Below are 25347 nucleotides of genomic sequence, written 5' to 3'. Positions count from 1 at the left end.
TAATTATTATTAACTGTACTACTAAATTACGCATACTACTAATTAATACTATTGCATTATAAATTTAAATTACAATAAATTCTCAGAAACGTAAGTAAAATGTTTTAAATCAACTAATAAATAAAAAAAATAGTTAAATAAAATATAATACTCTGTCTATGATACAGAATATATTCGATTTGCATAGATTTAATTTTTCCATACCAACATAAATATTTTAACTTTACAAAATCCAATAAATTTGAGTATTGACTATGACTTGACTACTCAAATTATTAAATCTTTTACGAAGCATAGATGTAGAACGAATTAGAAAGGAATTTTGAAGTCATCAGTTAAAGAAATAAGTATTTGTATAGATAGATATTATAGACTATAAATTTCTATATTAATTGTAAATTCCGTAAAAAAAATTAATTAATACAAATGAATTATGTTTTGTGTTCTTCTAATATTATATCGTCATAGAACAAAAAATGAATTTTTTCCACTAAAGTTTTTTTTAAAATTATTGCCTCTCATTTAAGTTTATATGAACAAGTCAAGTCATACATCAAAGCAAACCAAGTCATATATTTATGCATTTTCATTAATTTCTTGTGAAATTTTTATGAAACGGCTTATTGTTCTTTATAAAAATACATTGGTTTATTGCCTAAACTGCGACGATAACTTAAACTTTAAGATGATTTTAGTTTGAGGCTCAAACATACAAAATACTTTTAGCACATGCGGTCTTAATAAGGATTATTTACAATTTACAAGTTTTTATTAATAGTTTCCAAGCTTTGATGGTAGGCTTATAAAAGTTAAGGAGATGTAGTTTGGTGCGTATTTTACAAACGTGAAAATTGATAATATGGCAGAGATGACAAAATACGACATTTATTAAAGTATTATAGATGTAATGTTTTTTTCCATTTTCTTTTTTTATAAGTCTATTAAAATGTATAGCGACAAAATTGAAGTTAACTATAACAAATTAAAAATATATATATAACACCTGAATACATTATTATGTGTAGTATTACCGACAGATTCTTTCTTGGCATATTCATTTCGTATAACAAATTTATGAATTTGATTATTTATTATTTAATCACAATTTGTGGTTTACTTTTAATATTATTACCTAAATTTATATATATATGTACAAAACTTTTCAGCCTAAAATTATAAAGAAGTTAATTTAGAAATAAAATTAATCAATATAGCTATTCTTTTGCTTTTACATAGGTGACAGATTTAATTTTCTTTAAATATTTCTTCTTAAATCTGTTAATATTTAGAAATTATATAATATTATTTTAAAACACTATCGGTAAAAGACGCATAGAATCAAAGACATTTAATATCAACCTATTTTACAATAAGAAATGAAAATTGACAACATAAACTTGTTTCACAATATGGCATACTTAATATTAAACCGTCATATAAAACATTTAATATTCATTAGGCGCAGAATAATACACCATAGATATATATCGAATACATTATTTTATACATACAAGAAATGAATGAATATGAATGTATGAAACTTTCGCGCTGCTAAAGCCTGTATTTTAAATACTAAACGCTGTAGCTTGAGAAAATTCGTCGTTTGATGCATTTAACCATTATGGTTAAAAATCAGAATGCTTCATTAAAAAGTTTCAACAAACCATTGTATATTTCCTATGGACCTAGTGAAAATTTATTTTTTCACTCAGTTGAATAGCTTAGTGTATTCAAAGTGCTTTCTTCTTTTGTTTTCAAAAATTCGGCTCATTGATATTTAAAAATAAAGGCAATTCTTACAATTAACTACAAATTTACTTTACAAAATGCTTTTATTCATTCACTTCTTATAAAGTGTATGATAATATCTTTTTTTCCTAACACCATATTGAAAAGCGACACAGTACAAGAGCAATTAACGTTTCTTTTATAAAAAAACATTTGCAAAAAACAGTTTCACGCTTTTCCAGTTCAAATAAACCACTTAAAATTAGGTTGAGTAAGTGAAAACTAATAACACCAGAATATAAACACTACAGTTATATGTGACATTTCTGAAGAAAAGTATTATTTCGTATAAACAAATAAGGATTTGTATTATTCATTTTTATAAATATGCATGTAAGGATTAAATAATAATTATTTATATCACTTAAAGAATAAATAAAATGCACATCTAACAATGCACCAAAATATATTAACGCAGTAGAGCATCCCTTTAGCATTCCGGGCAGTAAATCATAATAAAATTGAAATTATCTTAGAAATTTTTAAAAATTTTCAAATTAATGTAAACACCAAATTCATAAATCCAATAACACTATAGAAAGATAAACATCAAATTAACTTTGTAACTGTATAAATAAGAAAATGGGCGTTAATATACAATGAGACTATAATACATACAATAATACAATTGAACAAACAATAAATAATACAATAAACAACATAAGGGAATTTATCGAAATGAATTATCCATTGTTCAAAGTACAGCGTGACTCTGTCGAGTTGGTGCTGAACCAGACAAATGATTGTTTTGCTGAGAGCGAGTAAATTATGAAGTGAATGATTCAAAAATAACAGAGCTATGATGAATACGATTGTTTTGCATTCGTAGTTCCCTTTAAACAATTTTCGTGTTATGAAGGAGAAGAAAATAGACATATCTGGTACACTTTAGTTTCAGTCGTCTACTAACTTAATTTATAGACACATCTGATATCACGTAATGCTTACATTACGTACGCCAACTCGTCAGCACCAGGCTACAATTTCTTTCATGTTAAAAAGACATTATGACAGAAAATGTATTTCAAAAGTGCACTGACATCAAAAAAGGACAACAATACTCTTCACAGAAACATATATTTTAGAATTCATGTTTCTATAGAGAAAACATAGTTTTACCATTTGGAAAAGACATATGTTTCAATATTTCTAAATATTATGGAATAGCAACATCTAGTATACCTATCTGAAAGGGTCACATTTCCCCTCCTAATTTCTCTAGCCATCTCTCCTTTTTCGAGTCAATTCTTTTTAATTCGATTTAGTGCTCTATTCTAAGTTATAAGTTCATTTTTTAAAGAGAAGAATCTAGAATTCCTTCTTGATATTAATCTTTATCGATGACTCTATAAAGTTTAGGGGACGGATATCCGCAACAACAAATATTGAAGATTCCAACCACTGATATTGTGTAATCCGGAAAACTTTTCTTTCTGATCTCTACTTTTAAGCTTTAATGTCTGTTACAAGCTGTTGACAGTATTAAATTTCAAAGTATTTAAACGATTTTCAAATACAAAATTAGTTGAAATACAATAAATACGAAAATAATATTTTAACGACCGTAACGACTTTTTTGTTTTATTTTATATTATTTTTTTAAGCCATATTATGAAAAGTAAAAATTCTTCCCTTAAATCTCACGAAATTGCTGTACAGTATTCTCAATATTATACAATACTGTAAAAATGCCGTGATGGAATTGTAAAATAATTTGTGCTATTTCAGAAAGATGCATTTACCAATATGAAAATAGCAATGAAAAGCAATGTGTCTAGATACATCATTGGTAAAAGATAGCGGTTTCAAAATACCGAGATCGCTTATAAATCGTTCACTTTCGCAAGGTTAACAGATTTCTTTCTTTTCTAAGACTTCATTTTTATCAAAGTCAACAAATCCAAGGATAAATGCTCAAAATACAAGCGGAACTTCCTTATTCTATCTATTCATAACATCTTTTAAAAGGAGATGGGTGTTATTTTTTGCATTAGTAAGAATTTTAATAACGTATTGATTCAAATAAATTTAGTTTTTAAATGGTTTTTTGGTAAAAAATGAAATGTTAACTATTTTTGATCAAAAAGTTTGAATAACATTTTTTTTCATGTTCTGAAAAGCCCAAATGTATGCATATCCTGTTTATCTTGTTAACCCATTCACTGCCATTTACGAGATATCTCGTAGGAAACTGCTGTAAAATTAAGCGTCTGTAAATTTCTCTGGCAATGAATGGGTTAACTAATAAATAATATAAATTCCCAATTAGAGCAATTATTAGAGCAATTCACGATTAAAATTCTTCATATTAAAACCTATACAGTTAATGTTTTTCCCTTCTGGTTTCATTGCAGTTACGATATAAGACTTATTTGCTGTTTTTTTTTTTATCTATATACAAAACAATCTTCCGAATTAAAGCTTATTCACATTTTATAATTCTTAGCTTATAAGACATTCCTTCTAAATGACTAATTAGGTGAATTTTTAAGTGGTTTCGATTTTTCCCATTATCATAATGTCTACATAAAGATGACTGGGTCCATGAATTTCTTCGAAACCTTTTTAAATAGATTTTGTGACATTTAATTGAATTAAATATGAAGTATTTAAATGAATTATCTACAATATTCCTTGCATATCATCCATTTTATCGAAATTCAATTGTATCTTAGCTGTGGTGTATACAGAAGTTCTTATTTGAAGTAAAATTCAGTCCTTCTTACAATGTTTTCATTCACATTACTCTCAGTAATTCTAACATGTACTTTATAAAAATGCTTTTCAATGCATACTATTCAATAGCAGAAATCCATGATATTCGAACAGTCTGTAATCAATCACTTTCTTATTCAGTAAACATTAATGTCAAAATGCCTATGCCTTGAATAAGTCTTTATCAAAGGCGCCGGTGAAAGAAAGGATAGTTAAGGCTATAGATCAATATTCTTCTTTGATCATAAACCGTCATAATAAATAAACGTGAATAGCGTGAAGGAACAACAAACGAATACGTGAAAATTGATTTAACCAATTGAAGCTGAGATGATTGATTGTATATTTATTGATTTAGGATTGGAAGAGTCTTTAAAATAAATATTTGTAATTCAGGCATTTGGAGAGAAACATTTCGTATTTAACGCGAATACAAACTAATGTGCATTTAATCAAATTTGAGGAATAATTAATATTTGTAATGTATAGATATAAAAATTTTCTGAAAAAAGAAGGATGAATGTTATTTTTATAAATATTATTAATTTAGAATGGATATGTTCTAATTAAAAGACAAAATAATATAAATTATATTAAGTATCGGATTTTTGTATATGTAAGATTTAAGTCAGTTAGAAATAAAGAAATTTTTTTGAATGTTATAGTCATTTAAATTCATTATTATTTTAATTGAAGTTTAATTAATGGATAATACCGTCAATTGTTCAATCAGAAATTAAGAAATGTCAAACCACCCTTTTTTGAGAGAGGAGCTAATATTATTGGTGAGAAGTTGGTTGAAGGGCAAAACGGAGCGGATAAATGACAGGATAAACAGAAGATAGCTTTATGATTATATATATATATATATCTTCACTTTTAAAACCTGTAATTATTTTATATGGGAATTGAAAGACATGAAAAGTAAAATGCCAACAATGAAATAATTCATATTTTGAAGCTATTATTTGATATATTTTATTTTAAATGAAACATTAAAATAATCTGCACAGCAGTTCGGAATATGGATATAAGAAAATACTAAATAATAATTTTTAAGAATATAAGTAAACTTCAAGGCATATCAAAATTAAGTAATTCTAATGTCAAATAATGACATGGATAAGATATAGAAAGTTTCGTGGATCTTCAGAATGAAACATAAAAAATAATATTTACATATTTCTTATCATAATGGTTTAAACCTCTTCCAACCTCTATTTAACAGGACCGTATAACTTTTATTAATTTTAAAACCCAATATATTTAATAGAGTAAGGATTGAAGATTGTACTGCATTAAAGTAGTATTTTATAATGTTATTTATTTATTTTTCTTCGATGTATGAAAAAGGATCAATGCAATTCTATTACACTCCTAGTAATTGTAACCAAACTAATTAGAACCAATCGATGCCTAGTTGGTAACCAAAAATCCTTTGTTATTTTTGCATATTATGACACAATACCGAAGAATCCTTCTCGGCTTAAATCGAAGTGTACATTAACTATGATTTCTTTTATCTTTGGTTTCTTAACAAAAAAGCTTCCAACTTTCATCTATGTTATTTTAATCATGTTTATAAGTGATCATTCGACCGGTTTATGGTAGGTTTAATGTCAATTGAAAAGCCATCAAGAAACCGATGATCCTTCCTTAATCCGAAAGAAGAATCCTAATGCTGCCATCTTTCACCGACGCCTCCACGACCACTACACTCTCTTGTCAATTGATTTCCTTTTATTAAATGGTCCTAAGTACTCCATGGGCTAGCTGTTCAAGGCGAGACTCAATTCTTTTTCTAGTTCTTGCGCACACTCCACGTGCGATGAGTGTTCGTCCCAGAATATTTTCTGTTTTTTACCGGTCGATTTGAATCGACCATTAAGTCCTGTGATCGTCCTTCCGTGGAACACGGCTGTGGTTGTCATGAACTTGACGTGCTGATTGGTCTTTGAACTCCTGCGGCTGCTTGTCCCAGAGGTGCTGGGGGCCATCAGGAGAGGGGGGCTCTCCGGTACTGCTTGAGACACCTCGCCCATCCCCTTGAGACTCGGATCAGAAGAAGAGTCTTTGGAGTAGAAAGACGATTTGTCACGAGCGGGGATTTCCAGAGTCACTGAACGGCATCTAAAATGAAAGAAGAAAAAAAGTTGGCAGAATTGCAATATTTTTTCATTTGTGTTATCGTAGTATTGGAGGGAGCGTACAAGCAATGTAAGATAACTTTGATTTTCTTCTCATTAATCTTTCATAACAAGTGAACGAACAAATTGTGATTAAAATAGCAGAAAAGAAAAAAAAAATATTTGGGAAACTCCATTTTATGCTAGACGAAAATAGAAATTATGATATAGGGGCTTCACGTCTATCAGTTCAAACTCCGTGGAGGCCACTTCAGATATGGGGAAGAAAAGTTTCCGGTATGGAGTATAGAAATGGTATGGGATTGGCTATCCCCTACCGATGATGGCATGTGCTTCTTACGTGAGGGGTTGCATCATGGCCGGTAATGGTATTTAGGACAGTTCTTAGTTATCCAGAATAGTTCCGCGGCATTCCGATCATTGAAATTTTCTGGGTACCTTCGAGCGGATCGAAGTTTTCGTTACCTCTATCAGTTCGTTTGGATAAAGATTAGATCAGTGCCCTTTTATCAATTCAAATTCCTTCCTTAACTTTACTCTCCAAAATTTTAACCTGCGGAATAAAATTTAAGTGCATTTAATTTCAATTAAATCTCTTAGACAAAACATATGTCAAAAATAGTTTTTAAGTAAAAAATTGTCGTAGATATTAGAATTATGTTATTTAATCTAATATATAATTTATTCATTTTGTACATGAACCTTTCTAATGGAATAACTAATAGAAATCTCCTGAAACTGTTGAAGATGTAAATGTCAGTCTCATTTCTTTTTATTCGTTATGTAAATTAACAGAATCCTTCTTCTTCAGCTTCAGGAAGAAAATCACGCTGTTAATTATTTGGTAAAGCAATGAAAATGGTTTGAACTCTGAGTAATAATGTAATCCATTTTTGGAAATTAGGCAAAAAAGAAAAATGTTTTTTTAATTGTCAAAATGAGCGAAAAATTTGCCCTATGAATGAAAATGTTGCAGTAAATTTAGTAAAATCAATGAATTTGAATAAAAAAAATCATTAAAAAAACAATTTTTTAAATAATTTTTTGAAGCGGCATAAAATTAATTCTTCGGGCCCTCAAAATTGCGAGGTTTTACACAGCTGCATACTTAATAATTCCAATCAATATCAGGATGCTCACAATCTTTATTGCAGTTGTATATTTAGGATTAATTCTGAAACACCCTACAAGTCATTACTTTGATATATCTCATTTATTTCATCATCTTACCGATCTTACATTTAATATAAGTACTTGTTAAAGACATATATGTAATTAGTAATTGGGTTGAAGATGAAAATCCAAAACTTTTGAAACAAAAGTAATGGCCTCGATTTAGCAATTAATTAAATTCCTCTATGGCTTTATTTGAGCTATAGCGGTTAGATATGTATTATCAGAAAACAAATCATTTAGAAAAATATTTTATTTTTAAAATGTTAGAATTTGAAATAAATATAGTATTTTCTATCACAACTAAAATTGAAAGCAAGAATTCTATAACTTTACTTTTAATAGTTGTGATAATTGCGTCACGGCAGTCACATAGCTACTACATATTAAATCTAATTAATAAAAACTAACTGAAAAAGCTTAAACATTCAGTATAGTTCAGTTAAAATAAAAAGTGTTTTTTTAATATTTTTCGTGTGTGTAACAAAATGAAACTTTTTTTATAAAAAATAATGAAAAATAAGATAAAGCAAATGTGATAATCTTTCATTGTTTTAAATTAAAAATACTTTTTTTATTTAATAAATTAAAACAACATTTTACAGACAAAATTCAATCAAATTAAATATGTTCACGCTAATATGAAGATACAGAATTCTTTATAGTATAATCTTATATTAAAATAAAATATTAGTCGATTATAGTCGATTATTAATAGTTGGAGATATTTTTCAAAATACCAAATGCAACAATTTTCGATGATTAAGTCACTGGCAATGCAATTAAATGCATTTTTGTAGCAATACGAATGAGGTTATATTAATTTCTTTGTTATTTTCCAGTTTTGCGATTCCATTTATTATTGCTACTACTTTTATTCTTTGTAGCAGACAGAGAGAAAGACATTTGTAAATGACATCTATGATGGAATGAAACAGTGGAAATATTTTATGAAACGCTTTATACTTAGGCATATGGTGACGTTCTGTCTAGACACTGCATTTTTCAAAGTCGCCGAAGAGAAATTAATAATATAAAAGGAACAAAATTGCATATGGATTCTTCTACTTTTCCTTAATTTTTTAATAAAAATAACTGTAATTTTAATTACATTTCAAGTAATTTGATATCTAACTATATTAAAATAATTAATCTGATCTCTACTTAACATTTTTATCGTCTATTTTGTGTTAAAAGCTGTGAAAAAAATTCCCCTAGTGTTTCATAAATTTCACAAATGGAAGAACATTGATTACATTTTAGAAGCTGGAAGAGAATGAGCTGAGTCGTTAAAGTAAAGATAAGAAAATTCTTTTTTCTTCTGCATTTTCATTTCTTCAATGGAATTATTTCATGTTTCGGAAATATGTTTCTCGAAATTTCTTTGATGCAACTGGAAATATTTAAGTGGTATTACAATTTGAAAATAGTGTTTTTTTTTAAAACTAATTATAGACAGAAATATAACCCCCTTCTCCATAAGTAGCAATTTTTTTCAAACGAATGCAAGGGGGAAAAATCTAAATTATTTCTAATTATCTTCTAAATTATTCTAATAAAAAAACACCTCTATATTGTTGATATATTTTTTTTATTTTTTAATACTCTTACCTTACTGCATGTAACAATTACACGCAGTTGCGAAATTTATTTCTTTTTTCTTTTTTTATACGATTCTTTTTTTATACGAATATTCCTTTTCGCTACTATATAATTCTTGAACACACTTTTTCAACTGCACATAATCTCGCTTCCACTTTCTTCGGAATATCCAACATACGTTTAGGCAATACAGGTCCGTTTTGATGCTAGAATTTAAAATTTTTGCTAATATATTTATATTTTTCAACAGTATTGGAGCAAACATTCGTATATTTATACATCCGATGTGAAATTGAAATTTCCTGTTTCAGAAAAGATGCATTCAATAAAGGCATTTCAAAGGACACATCTTATAATGACCTGTAGTTTTGACATGGAGATAATCTATTTCATTCGTTCATACTTTCTTTATCTTCCATTAATTACAATATTCTTTGATCTATTAGGAAGTATGCTCATTTCTATTCACCACACTGCTTTCCCGATTCCAACAATAATCCGCAGTTTGGACACAGACTGAAAAATGCTGGAGTGGGGACTCGACACCCATCTCCATGAGGTTAGTTTAAGAGCTCGCGGCTCACTGATGCGAGCGTTAAAGATGATATTTGTCGAAGAGTGTAAAAAACTCCCTAGTTGAGTCCACACATACACTAGCCAGGAAGCTGAATGTGAATAGCAATACTGTGTACAGGCTATTGAGGGACAAGAGGTCATCTATAACCAGTTTGCTATGCATCGCTGTACAGTCTACATCAGTGATGCATTGTTATGGTTATTGCAACAACATGAAACCTATAATTATTCCTTTGCACAAATCTTGTAAACGGACGAAGATAAAAGTCAGGATAGCCATATATGATTAAAATTCAATTATTATACAGTCCGCCTGCAGAGACATCAAGTCTGTTGATCTATATGTGTATGGCGGCATTCAAGGCAATCACATGATTGGAACATACTCATTTCTTGAATGGCTCATGGCATACTCATACATAATATTTCTTCGTGATTATATTTCTCCAATATCTGTTTCGTACTTCTAGATTTCCTAGATACCCTATCTTTAGTGGCAATACATGGAGCTATGGCACATTTCAGACGGGGCCACTGTACAGCAAATTTTTGAATTTCTTCCTACGGGGCCATCTAAAATAATCGGTATATCGAGACAAACTTACTACAGAAAACGACTTAGCTGTTCGTCTTCAGGCTGCATGTACTCTTGTGGAAGCCTCGCTGGTTCAACATGTACAGACGCGTACAGTCAGCCATTGCATAACGCACCGATGTATGCTCCGATGTATACAGAAAACATTTTGGGCATCTTCCTACTTAAATATATTTAAATACCATTAAAGGTTTTCCTTATACTGGATATGACGTCATATATTTCTTACTCATTTTTCTTGAAAACTCTTGGTCATAGAAACGCAGTTCTTTGGAAAGACACAAAGGAAATTTTTATGTATTCTATTGTGTATGTGTGAGAGAATTTTGATAATCAGAGTTGAGTTTGACAGTAAGAGTTTGGTTAAAGCCAAAGTATACGTTTAATTTAGTTGCACTCATCTTAATAAATGAAAATAAATAATTTGGCAGAATATCCTCTTATATCAGAATATGTAGAAGAATTTAAAATATGAATAACTTTTCGTTCCAATGGACTTTGAATAAATCTTTGTGCTTAGCATTTTTCAGAAAATCTGAGCATTTTATCTCAGTAAGATAAATATACTGTCATCTATATTTCTAGCCGAATATTTAAATAAAATAAGAAGAAGTTTCAGTTGCATTTTCTAGTTGATAGTGCGAAGCAAAGCATTTTAAAAGGAATGCGTTAGTAGTTGTTTTCTTAGAAAACTTTTTTTTTAAACGTTGAACCATTCCGTCGTTATAATGGTATTTGAAGAGTCTGAGCTATTCGAGTTTTGTCTGACTTATCGTCTAGACCCATTCATAATGGCATTTTCCTTCGATAAAATGTGCATACACTTTATTGAACACTGGAATTTTGCTAGTGAAGTAGCAGCAACTGCCTTTTACAATAATTTATCCTTGCGAAATATCATCCCGCTTTCCTTTAAAAGGTTATCCGTTTCAGAAGTGAAAGCTTTGTATATTTAAAATTAATCTGTTAATATGATTAAAATAGATATATTTCGGAAGAATATTTAATTTCCCAAATCTATTTTTTTATTTTTCCTAAAATTAATAATGGATATTTTTGATGTATGCTTATCTGTTAACTCTTATAAAGTTTTATAATAAAAATAAAAATAATTGTAAATTATTCTAAAATTAGATTGTGAAAATTTTTGTGATGAAAGCTTGTTAGGAAGAATACTGATATCAATACGAAGCCTTTTCTCTGCGATTGTGATATGAGGTAAAATATATAAAATCATTAATTTATTAGTGTTATCGATCCTTTATTTCAGCAATCGAATCCTTTATTAATGCATCAGAAAGTTTCAAAAATTACACATTTTAAGCAATCGAATATGGATTTAACTTTATTAAAATAAAATTATGCTTCTTGGTAAAAAACAATCGACTTCCCGAAATAAATTTTTTTACATATTTTGATCTTTATTAAAACTCTTGCAGAATTTTTGAGTCATTCCAGAATAAAATCATTTATAAATTTTGTAATTTAAGATGTGACTTCCTTCCCATCTGATTTTTTTCTCGTATAAACAATTGAATTCACATTTAGAATTTCTATTGCAATTTTCTTTTAGATATTATCTGAAATTTAAAAAAAGAAATTAAGTAATTCTTAGTTATTAAATGTAGGCAATTATTAAGTTTATATTTTTCCATTTCCGAACATGGCGTTATTATCTTTTTAGCTATCTTGAACTATAGCAAACATATTGATTCTGTATTATTTTATCTAAATTATATCAAGGGATAATATTAGAAAGCATAACAAATTATAAGTTATAAATATAATGAGAGAAATAGAACTTATGATATTATAAATACTATAAGTATTTATTTTAGATATATCGTACAGAGCTTAAAGATATAGAATTTTAATAGTAGTACGAGTTCTGAGAAGGAATTTGTGCATTTTCAATTACATTTAATCCTCTAAAGTATGCAGCTGAAAATAGAAATGTGACAATCAATAGTTATTAGACAATAGTTTGTTTCGTTTCCTGTAACACCGCATTCATAGCTCTTTCGATATTGGCACATTCATTCCGTAAATTTCATTCCGTTACGTCTGGAAATTTGCTTTAATGCCTTTTGGAATGAGAGGCATTTGTCGAGTTGCTCATAATGGATAATGAATGAAAGCTATCGTGAATGCTACGTTCAACATGATTCGTTCAATATGAGATGTAATTCATTCAAACATTTTATCCAAGATGGTTAAATGAAAGTTATGCACTGAAGTGTATTGAACGAGCGTTATTTTTTAAATTCTGTTTTAACATTAAGCGAATTTTGGAGGTACAAATTCTGATGAGTTTCCTAGCCTTTTTTTTTTTTTTTTTGTTAAAGTTCATTTACTTTTTACTTAAATTTTCCTCTACTCCGAGACTTCAGAAGATTTCATAAACCGAAGTAGATATAATTTTGATAATGTACTTAACATATTAATTCTCATAAGGTATTTTTTTCAAAATTAAATTTCTCATTCGTGAAAATATTTAAAGAAATTTAATGATTTATTAAGAAAAGTGTTTTCTTTTGAACTCAAAGAAGTAATTAAGAAATTTATTATATAAGCATATCATTCTCAGAACTTCATAATTTTTTAAAAAAAATAATAAAAACAGTAATAGTTTAACAGAAATTTGAATTTATAGTTTCTGTGATTTCGAATACATCTAAGAATTTCATAGATCATAATTGCATATCATAATTGTATTTCATAGTTCCTAATTGTATATATTTTCACATTTTTATGTGAAAAATAAGGAAAAAACAATGTAATTTTGAAAATAAATGAAGTGATATTTTTTCGAAAATTAGGAATTAATTCAAACATATCTTTTAATCTCTTTTTTGCATATTAATCAATATATATTTTAAAAGTAGCATTTAGAGAAATTGAAAATTGAGATTTCTAATATGAGAACCATAAAGACATAAATAATCTTAAAATTATCGTTAATAACATAATATACAATTATCCGGTGGAAAAGGTGTCCGGTGGAAAAAAAAGGTAAAAAAAAACTCATTATTCTTGCAAAGGATTAAAAAAACAAACATTCGATTCGAAAAGTTTTTCAATAAATCCAGAAATGAAAAAAAAAAAAAATCTTAATATAATGCCCAGTTTTAGAATTTCATTTATCAAAAATGTATGATGCTTAAGTCATCTCCGATTTCAAAACTGGATTAAAAGAGTTTGTTACACAACAGTTTATCTAGAAAGAATTTTAACTGCAACATAATGGGGAAATGATGTCTTTTAAAAGGCAATCACAAGACTAAAACGAAGAAAATTTTTGCATCAACTTTATATTTTATAATCCAGGAAAGAATATCATTGTATGTAAATATATTTAGCTTCTCGTTCATAGTATCGTAATTTTCTAATAGCATGTCTATGTTAACGATATTATCTGATTGATTTAACTTGGTACTTTATGACTAATAATTCAAGAAAGACAACAAAATTACAACACAAACATTTTACTTTTGCAACTTAGTTTGAAGAAAGAAAAGAAAAAAACGATTTTAAAAACTAGAAAGAAGATAACGTCGAAAGGATCTTAGTTAAAAGGCAATCGCAGGGCTAAAACAAAGATAAATTTTTCAGAAACTCTTTCTTTATAATGCAGGAAAAAAATATAACCATCAAAAGATTATCTTAATTTTTTTTGCTGAAACTTTTTGTTTCTAATCCGGGGAAAAATATAATTATCAAAAGATTTAATTTTTCAAATCAGTTTGGGATTTTAAATGCATTAACCTAAATTAAAGGTACATACCATGCGACTGAATATTTGAAAACTGCAACTTATATTTAAAGTAAAATTCAAGTAGCTGACTTATTTATAAAACGTAATACAGTAAATAGTAGAAAAAATAGTATAAAAATTACACTATATTTACAAGGCAAAAAATATAATGGCTGTTACTTATTTCAATTCTATTTATCTTGGAAAACATCCAATGCAGTACTGCAGTTCCAAACTTTATTCAATATTGCTTTCCTATTCGTCTGAATAGCACTTTATTCAAACTCGAATCTCAATGTTTGACTTAAAACTTCAGTCAAAAGATTAATCATTAAACTTCGGGGAGAACTCCGTTTGATTCTTAATAATTAATGAAATTTCTGAATGAAATGAAAATGTTTTGAAAGGCAGTGATTCTAACTTTGCATGCAGAGCATTGAGAAATGCTATTAGAAAGTGATATTTAATGAGTTACCACAGATTTATTTGTTGAAGAAGATCAAACGACAAAAACGATAAAAATGTTTCAATTTACTAACATTAAAATATAACTTTATATATAATAATCTTTAGAGAATAATTTAAAATTATTTCTTCAGTTGAAGTAATGAAGGCAAGTAACAATTGCCTCTTACATGCAATTCTGTTTCTTAGCTTCAGTTGTTGTTGTTGACAGCTATATTAATAAATTTTGATAGTTATATTAATAAAGGATACTCATTACCACATTAAAAAAAGAAAGCGATGTAATTAAGCAGTAGTAAAATTCCAATAATTTTATTTTGTTTTTAATCTTAATCATGCTAGTGCCTATGTCTATTTAAAATTTTTCTCAGTGGTGTGACAGTGCGAGTGTAAATAAACACAATAACTAAAGTATAAAGAATATATTAATTAAAATATAAAAAATATTTTCATGAACGTGATCTAAAATGCGCAGGGAAAAAGATTAAATATTTTAAAATATACATAATAATTTCCCTGTATGTGATTTGCTCTTACTCAAGTGAATGCATTTAATGTTTTTATTGTTTTATTATTTAATTTTTTAATTTTTATTTATTTTATGTATTTAGTTATTATTTTATGTAATTATTGTTTTTTTAAATATAAATATTTTTTTTTTTTATGAATGCGGCTAAAAAGGCGAATTCAAAAAAAGTGTCTAGTGTAGGAAAGGTGTTTTTACGTGACGCTACGTGATAAACGCTACATGAAAGCCCACCTACAGATTCAAAGATGTTCGTTCTCACTCTTTATAATACTTTTTATCTTTGTCACAGAACTGGAATAAAATTTATGAAGCTGTAGACCTTGATCAATATATTAAAAAATAAGGCAGCTCATTTATATTATTGTTAAAAGTAAAATGCACCAAAAACTCTTTGTGTCACTACGGAGAGGAGAAGATTTGATTACTTGCTTGTAAAAAAAATTATTTACCCTTTTTGTTGAGGCAAAATACATCTGGATTGCAAGTCTTAATTGGTATTCAAAGCGAAAATTTCAGACCAAGGATTAACCGATGAGCATATAAATCTTCGACTGAGTTTCGATTTCAAAACTTCGATTTAGAGTTTCCTGCTACAAAGTAAAAGTAATGGGCGTTCTGACTATTGGGCACATCAATTCATGAAAGGCATGCCTTAATATTGTATCTGCAAGGAAAAGTACTTTTTTATATTTAAAACTGATATTGCTTCATAACTTTGTAATTGAGTTTTTCCTTTTTATAAGTTTTCGACGTAGGAATATACAATTCAAAATTTTCTTTCTAAATGCTATTGTTTGGAGATGTAATCACATAGTGCACAGTTTCTTTACTCTATTTAGCTCACTCTTTTATGATTATAGCTATCGGCGTTCTGAAATAAAGATTTGGGTTCAAAGAAATGCAAGGAACTTGCATATATTTATGAGCATTATTTCAACTGTATTTTTAACTAATATTGCTATTTCCTTTCCCTATTTTTAAATTTTCTTTTCTTCTCTATATGAAGTTATTTGATTATTTTGCATCATCTAAAAACTTCTAATAATGTAATTTTTCATAAAAACTTGGTCTTTGATGAAATTTAACAAAACTTATTATACTCAGACGTGAAAACACTTTAGAAATATAAAACTGAGGACCTTATATTTTCCAAAACTTTTCTTAAATGAAAGTGATGTAAAAAGATTAAAATAAAATAAAATGTATAGACATGAAAATAAAATAAAACTCATTTACTCAAATATTGCTACATTTATTAGTTAACGCGATTTGTTTTTAATTTTGATTAAAAAGTTATAGAAATACGAACAGCGGAAAAAAGAACTGGGAAAACTTTTTTTTTATTTTGGTTTAATGGAACTCAATTTATCCACATGCGATATTAAGCCCAGACTTTTTTAAAAGTATAAGTCCTTTTAATTAACTAAATGGAGATGAAGTCAGCATTTCATGAATGAGATATTTGCATTTCACTTTTCAAAAAACGTATTAACTATTAAAGGAAAACAAACCCGTTAATATCATAAGTTTAAATGCAGTTTTATTTTAAAGACATACTTTGGAAAAATTGAGCTACGTCTTAAAACTATCTAAAAAATTTTGTGTGTTTGCTTGCCATGTAAAGTAATCATTTTCCGGGTGCATATCATTTACAAAAAAGGATAATTTTAATTTTAAAAATAGCCAGGCTTTTAGTACCAAATATCTAACTTAATTTATAGAAAACTGAATATTTGTTAAATGTTTTTGGGTTAGTTTTACTTATTATAAGTGTTTTAAGAGTAAAAAGAGAAAATTGTAATCTTCAAAAAATTTGATAACGAGATTTTGACAAATCTTCACGTTTCAGATCTCTCAAAATCTGAAAATACATTTTTGAAATTTCCCTGTCTGTCTGTGAACCCGATCACACAAAAATGCTTTGAGTTGGAGAGATGAAATCTGGTATGTCTTGAAATCAATTTTTTGGATTTCTATTAAAATTGGAACGAAATCCATTCGCAGGTCGTTTGTCTGTCCAATTGTTCGACAACAAGTGAACTCGATAAATACAAAACAAAAAGATCTGAATAGATAAAATTTAGCACACAGATTTAAAATCTTAATTGCAGATTAGTATCAATTTTGGAACCAAATACTTTAAGGGGTTGACCATCTATCGGTCTGCACTTTCACAAGCATAAAGGCTTGGTAACTCAAAAATACAACTTTTGACTACAATTGTAGCTCTATATCTAATTTTGGTCGAAAGAAAGGCGCCAGGAATACACATTCTTTCGTAACTACTATTCGCCAGTAGCATGCGGCTAATAAAATTCAATTTGATTTATTACAGATTATGCTTAAAATTTTTGGGAAGACACTTCTCTACTAATTTATTATTGTCTTCTTCTTTGAAAATACTATCTATTACATTGTTTATTTTGAACATATGGTCTTCTTTTTACTTTATCAAAAACGTAACATTCAGTGGAAACAAAATTCGGGGAAAAAATACAGTTCAATAAATATTTACACACACACACACACACACGCACGAGAGCGCGGCGCGTGTACGCACAAGGACAAAGAAACTGATAAGAAAAAAATTAGCGTGGAAGTGAAGTAATAAGCTTTTTTTGCTTTAAAATACCATTTACCTCTGCAACAGAAACAATTGATACTGTTACGAAATTTCCGGGGGTTCGTTTGGATAGTGGAAGTTATATGGTGTGGAGAAAGCTCAATCAGCAGGCGTCAGTAGAAAATAAAACAACGACGTTTATTTACACGAAGACACGCAGGAAAGCACAAAAACGACAACTATATACAGCATAGAAGACGATTATCTTCAGCCGAGACGTGCAGCATACAACAAGACTGTACTGCAGACAGTAGCGCCCAGCTCAGTTCAGCACTAGCTTGACTCCGTCGCTGCTCTGCTAATCCATGGATGATCAGTTCTTCCCCGTCGATCCCGACTACTCTACTCTGTCGCTTCCGACTACGACTACCCTGGCAGCTGCGTCTGCCTCCTTTTATAGGTCTCAGGAGGAGGGGCTAGAAGCCTCTCAACCAATCAGGAACGTTCGAGGCGTATCTCGGTTCCTACTGGACGGATCGGGAAAATTCTATTCTACGGATCTATTTTGGCGCCAAAGTCGCCAAATTCATCGCCAAGTCGCCAAATGTTTGCCAAGTTTGTCGCCAAGCTCTGAGACCTCCTATGAAACCAACTATGCTGGGAAGCCGCATTACAGATTCGTAACAATACATATAGATAATATTTATATATTGATATGCGCATTGTTTTTGTGACAGAAATGACATCTTAAAATAAATAGATGCATTCACCCATTTTACTTCCTCCTTTTGACTTAAAAAATATCAGACATATAACACTTGAATACGAATACAAATTATACGAACTAAGAAGGGTAAAAAGAACGGGTCAGTCATGGAGATAATTGCTCTTTCTCTTCCTTTTCTGCTGCTTATGGGGAGTATCAAATTTTTATACATATTTTTATGTTTTAATATTAGAATTTTCAATTCAAGGATGTTGTTTAAAGGAGATAATGAGCTCTATTCATTATGTCTTTGGCCTTTAAATCGAATGCACACAAAAAAGAAAAAGAGAGGAAGAGATAGAAAGAACCTCTTTGAATATGTTTGGTATATTTCCTAGATTTCCAAACTATATTCTACTCATTCAAACTTAGAATTAAAATTTTTATTTAAACAATTACTGCAATAACTGCGATCCCTTTTGAAGTCTTTAGGATAAAATAAAGGAAAATCCTTAAATCTGTCACAAAAAGAATAAACATTAATAAATTTAATAAGTAATAATTTAATTTAATTTAAAGAATAAATTTAAAATATTTAAAATTTAAATTAGTTTTATTGTATCTGTATTACGAACAACTGAAAGTGTAAATTGAAGAGTGAGAGAAGTGAAATTTTATTATTAGGAAAAAGAATTATCAATATTTACATTATATATACATCATAAACAATGAATGAAAATAGGCTTTAGATTCTCATGAATGATTATGCTTGTTTTCATAGAATGGAATGTTAGAAACTAGACACACAATTTATGATCCGAATTGCTTTGAATTCGCAATTTTTTTATGTGAACCAAATTGGCATTTCACGAATAGAATTCCGAGTGTGTATAAATTATTTCAAATCGGTTTTTTTCGGCTGTTTGGCTTGTAAAGTTCAATGAACAAAGAGTTGGACATTTATCATATTATGACAACGCCAACTTTTCTTAAAGATAAATCATAAGTTTCTAAAAATTCTGCGACATGCTTTATTAAGGCAATTATTTGACAATTTTCGATTCTCTAGAAAAATGTAAGATATATTTTTGACTGAATTATCTAAATAGAAAAAAACTAATAAAGCAAATCTTACCCAGACTGCACTCGCTTGAGTCTGTCTTTCTTTCTTAGTCGTATTGCTCTGTACCTGAGGGCGCATATAATGGCAAAAGCCAGAACAGGAAAGCACAGGACACAGGACAATATTGGAATCACAATCGGTCGAGCGTCTAGAGACACTGAAAAGAAAAGATAAAAGTAATACTCAGACAGGAATACAGGTAACAGTAGAAATAATTTAAACATAACTAATTTAAATCTGAAAATAAAAGCATGGAAATAATAAATATTGTCTTAAAATTAGAAAAGAACTTGTAAATTATATTTTTATCGTATGAAGTTCCTCCATATTCTTCTTATTTGAATAGAATCACAAAAATTCATCATTTTGTTCAAAATTCTTTTTGAATTAAAAAGCGATGAGCCGAGAATTTTTCTAAATTGTAAAAAAAAAACACAGTATTGTTGTTTTGACTTATCTTTCCGTATCTTAAAGTGGTAATACAGAACAAATGAAAAAGTAAAAGAAATCTTAGTATCCTCATTGATATATAACATAAAAAATGAAATTATATACAATATTCTCTTTAAATGATATGACAAATTATAAAATATAAATGAGTACCACACGTTTGTAACGAGAAACATTAAAAATGAGAAAAACAAAAACGAAATAGGAAAATGAATCATTAAACACAGAAATTACCACATTTAAATACTTAATGATACATATATTAAGTAAGGTTTCGATATATAGAGAAAGAATGAATATTCAAGCATATGTATAAAGTTTTAAGGTACTAATAACGATGAGAACAATATTTATGAAATATTAGGAATAGCGGTGAATCTGGAAACAATATATTTGCTCTATTATTCCTTATACAATGACAAGGAAGCCATTAATTAATTTTAAAGCAGTCAGGGCAGGTTCATGCTTCCAATGTTTAAATGCAGTAAGTGATATTGGAAACTTCTTTTTACAACAATGTTATCAGTCACTGATGATAAAAATAGTAGTTAATTAATGGATTTAATATAAATACTAAAGATATTGATACTTTTATTATTACATAATTTTTAAAAAATATTGTTTAAACTTAACATTTTTAAAAATCTGTCTATGCTGATTAAAATCAAAAATAATATATTTGAATCAATGGATGTAATTTCTGTATTGTAGTGATAATATGCTGATTTCATTTTCTTTTTTCTTATGTACATATGCAGATTGGGTTTGACGAGCTGGCAGATATCTTAAGAATTGCATGGCTTTAGAAGGGTTTGTTTGGATAAATAAGCAAGCAAGCACGAATCAAAGTTTGGAAGTTCTGATTGTGTTTCGTTTTTTATTACACGCGCTCAAGATATATAAATAATGTGAAATTAATGGGGAGGGATTGAGCACTGTTTATCACAATCTCTTTTATCACAAACTTATTATTTAAATGGGAGCTTTCTGTATTTCAAACTTGTCAATTTCTCACCAACGCATTCATTTATTTTATGTAGAAAAATCAAACACCAACTTGTCAACATAAGCTTGTACTATACATACATATTTTATTTTTATGTATGATTTTGATAATATATTAAACTACTTTTGCATATTCAAAACAGTTCAATTAAAAAAAAATATTAGAATTTTTAAATTCAATGAGAAAGAAGAGGATAATAGAGCAGAAAACATTTCTCTTGATAATTACTTATATATAAGAATTAATTATTACTTATTTATAAAATAAGTAATTCATACTTTATAAATTAATTAGTAAAAGAGCACTTCTGTAAATATAAAAAATTACTGATTTTTAAGACCTTCATAAAACAAACTGAATTTTATGTTTGTTTCTAATAAATTACCAACATTATTTTTAAACGATATTTGAAATAAAAGAGTTTAGTAGATTTTCAAAATTAATTATAATTAACAAATGAATATGAGGTTAATATTTACCAAAAACAAATTTAAGCATCTATGAAAGCAAAAAAAAAAAAAAAAAAAAAAAATGTTCGAAGTATTTATTTATTTATATATTCCTTTTTTTTCTGGCAAACTTTAGAGGTTGGTTATCTGGGATTATTTTTACGCATTAACAAGCAGAATCTTTTAAGTAAATTTTGCAAATAAAAAATAAATGCAGATATAAGAGTGAAAGCTGTTACTCTTCAAAGCCCCAATGATCCAAAAACTTATTTTAGTATGCTTAGATATCAGTTTAGAATTAATGAAGCAATCCATCAAGAGTTTGGACAAATCTGTTTGACCGATATTTTCCCATGCCTCCATTTAGCCATCCGAGTAATTACGCATTAAAGTTTGGTAGTATAGTCATGTTATACGTGCCAAATAATTTTTTTTCTCGAGTTAGAATATTGTCCAGTTTTTGAAAATTGTTTATTTCTTGGAAGAGCGCAAAAATAATATATGTTAAAAATTCTCGAAAAATGTTGAACAAGGACTATGCTACTGAGGGATTTGATTCAAACATATAATTTAAAAATTCGTAGCAATAATAAATAGAGTAAGCAAAAAAATTTATGAAATCACGTACCACCTGGCTTGCAGCATCCATTCAAATAAATAGTTCTTTTTTCTGTAATAATTTGTATTAATTCAGTTTCTCAAAACGTTTTGTTGTATATGGTCTTAAAAATGGGAATTGTGCACTGAAATAGATATAAAACGCTGTAGCATGTATATATGGTTGCGGCTTATAGTGTGCTTTAAATCTCGTTTGAAATGGAAACGCAGTCATTTCGATAATAAAGTTATTGCCTCATCCCAGTTTCTTCGAAGATGTCAACGAAACATTCTACTGCCGTTATTCAAATGCAATCCTTATAAAATATAAAAGAAATCTAATTGATATTCATCAAAAATATTTTGTACATGTATTTTTACACTTTTTACAGGAATATAGCAAAATATCTGCTTTGAAATCGGAGAAAAAATCTTTTCAAAATCACTAATATATTGATAATGTCCTGACATTTGTTATGACTGTTTACTCTAACGCTGGATTTAATCCTTTAAAGGGATTAATCTTATTTTTGTATATTAATGAATGTTTCAAAGCACATCTTCAAGATAATTTTAGGTTATGCTGTTAACATTTGGGAAATATAGGTAATACAAGCCTCAACTATTAACAGATTCCAATATTCTTTCAAAACTATTTAACACTTTTCAACACCATAAACACTCTTCAGTCCAAATTAAAAGTAGAAATATTTTTAAAAGCGGAATTTTTATGTGATGTCAAATGAGGTTAATGGGCAGGAAATGAATAGAATACTATTTTTGAATGATATAAATTAAAAAAAAAATCCTACTCACAACTTGAGCAACACTTTATATTAAATTTAAAATGTTTCAATAAAAACTTAATTATGCAATAAGGCAATTAGAACAAATTTTAAGACAGATTATCAAAACCTTGTTAAAAATTATTAAGACAAGTTTATCATTTATTAAACTATTGATATCTTTTACTCAAAGATGCATAAATACATTTGTAGAAAGGTGCAGCGATTCTTCCCCTTTCGGTTAAATTCTGAATTTAATTTTTTATAAATAGAATGCGTATGTATGGGCAACGCTTCTATGAAAATGAAAAAAAAAAAATAATATTTATTTTAAAATAGCATTTGCAATGACGAAAAAGGGACACCAAATTGTTAAAACTGGACATTTAATCTTAAAATAAACGAAGAGAAATATTTAATCTTAAAATAAACATATTAAACCGAATATTTAAAAAATATATTTAAACAAATGTTATAACAGATAAACTTTCAAATTCTTTTATTGATCTCTATAAGCGGCAAATATTGGGAACCGTTTTTATTTTAGAAAACGCTAAATAAGACAAAGAAATTTAAAGAAAGTCTTATCTCTGAAAAACAAATAAAAAGGGCATTGAACAAGGAATAAACCGGCATCTTCCCAAGGTAATTTTGGTGAGTTCGCCGCTTTGTTCTTTATTTGAAAGCAATTTCTCCGCTTGTTGCTAACTAAACGGAGGAATCTCGTTACACGCCACAAATAACGACACAAATGCATTCCACGGTTGAAACGGCCTACATTTAATTACACAGCTTGCAGGCTCCTGCTTTAGGAAATTACCCGCCTTTGCAACTGCTGCCACTTGGATACAGATAATAAAAAAGGAAAGAACTCATCCAAGCCGTAAAACGGAGTGCAGCACACCCACCAGTGGATCGTAAACTCCTCTCTTCTCGAAATTGTGATTAATGAGTTCTGCAGAAGGCGTTTTTGGGAGAAAAGAAACAGAGGGAAGTAGGAAACTTTTGTTTAAGAAGAAAAATCGGGGATCAACGATAAGCAAATTTTAGATATGCAGTGAGATTCCCCGAGGAAAAATTCTAATAAGTGCGCTAGCGTGATACCAGTCTTTTCAGCTAGAGAAAATGAGTTCCGTATTGCTTAAGTTAAATCATTTAATCATTTATCTACCCAGAAAATATCTATTTTTAGATATTCTTTCTTATTTTTAAATATTCTATTCTTATTGTTGTTGGTAAGTTTAAAACTAGCTGATATACTCGAGATTGTTTGGTACAAAAATAATTTTTTATCGGATTTAAAATTGATGACTCGCCAAGATTATATTTAGCGTATAAAAATAGGTGCACTTATTTTCTTTGTATTGCTTAGATTTTAAGCAACCTATTCAGTTAATCAGTAGTGATGTCCACAAAACTTTCTCACATATTACCTAATAAAATATTTATCTATCCAGAAAATATCTATTTTTTAGTTTTTGTCTATTTAATTATTCTGTTTTCATAGTTGTTGAAAATATTTAAAACAGCTGATACACTCGAGGTTGTTCGGTATAAAAAAATTTCACATCGAATTTAAAATTGATAACACGTTAAGATTAAATATATTTATATTTGGCGTTTAAAAATAGGATTACTTATTTTTAAGCAACCCATTCAGTTAATTAATAGGTGTGATGTCCCAAAAATTTTCTCACATAATACCTAATAAAAGTGGTATCCTCTTGGACCAGAGTTACAGATTCTAGAGAAGGATGTGAAAGCTAAGATTTTATCTTTTGTCTCGCATATGAGAATTTTGTGTTCCCTAATACAAAAAAAAAAAAAAAAAAAAAAAAAAAAGAAGGGGGGAAAAATACGAATATTCATTTTTTTAAACAATAGAAAATAAAAATTTGACACTGGTCTATAATTTTAGTAACAAGATAATATACCAAATTCATTTATCTAAATCCTTGCATTTTTGAGATAGTAAAAATATACAGAGAGATGCAGGAAAATGTGCAGACTGTCAGACGGCGAATCCTTGGAAGGATTTGTTTCAAAATTTAATAAAAATATTCATATTATTACAAAACTGTAATTTTGCTACTCAGCACGAATAGTGTCATTATAAGAGAGACCGTTTTACAGTCATCTGTATTGGATACTGTCGGATGACGAGCCAGTGATCCCAAAGCTTGGCGACAAACTTGGCGACCATTTGGCGACGAATTTGCAACAAAATGGATAATGCTTGAAACTTCGAGAATTTTGCCGATCCGTCCATTAGGAACCGATATACGCCTGATTGGTCTAGAAGATTCTAGCCCCGCCACTCGGGA

General features: G+C 28.5%; 1 protein-coding gene across 1 annotated transcript in view; it reads right to left on the bottom strand.

Annotated features, from left to right (window-relative positions):
* Nucleotides 1-5659: 5659 nt before the first annotated feature.
* LOC129963905 (uncharacterized) overlaps nucleotides 5660-25347 on the bottom strand; it is an 82514-nt gene continuing 62826 nt past the window's right edge. Inside the window, exons 2-3 of the mRNA XM_056078494.1 lie at nucleotides 19749-19893; nucleotides 5660-6633 (exon numbers count right to left, since the gene is read on the bottom strand). Coding sequence (XP_055934469.1) covers nucleotides 6273-6633; nucleotides 19749-19893 — 506 coding nt within the window. The 3' untranslated portion in view covers nucleotides 5660-6272. The remainder of the gene's footprint in view (nucleotides 6634-19748; nucleotides 19894-25347) is intronic.

This window comes from Argiope bruennichi, chromosome 3 (genome assembly GCF_947563725.1).
Source record: "Argiope bruennichi chromosome 3, qqArgBrue1.1, whole genome shotgun sequence".
In the NCBI taxonomy this organism is placed as follows: domain Eukaryota; kingdom Metazoa; phylum Arthropoda; class Arachnida; order Araneae; family Araneidae; genus Argiope; species Argiope bruennichi.
This window is presented reverse-complemented; position numbering and strand designations above follow the sequence as displayed.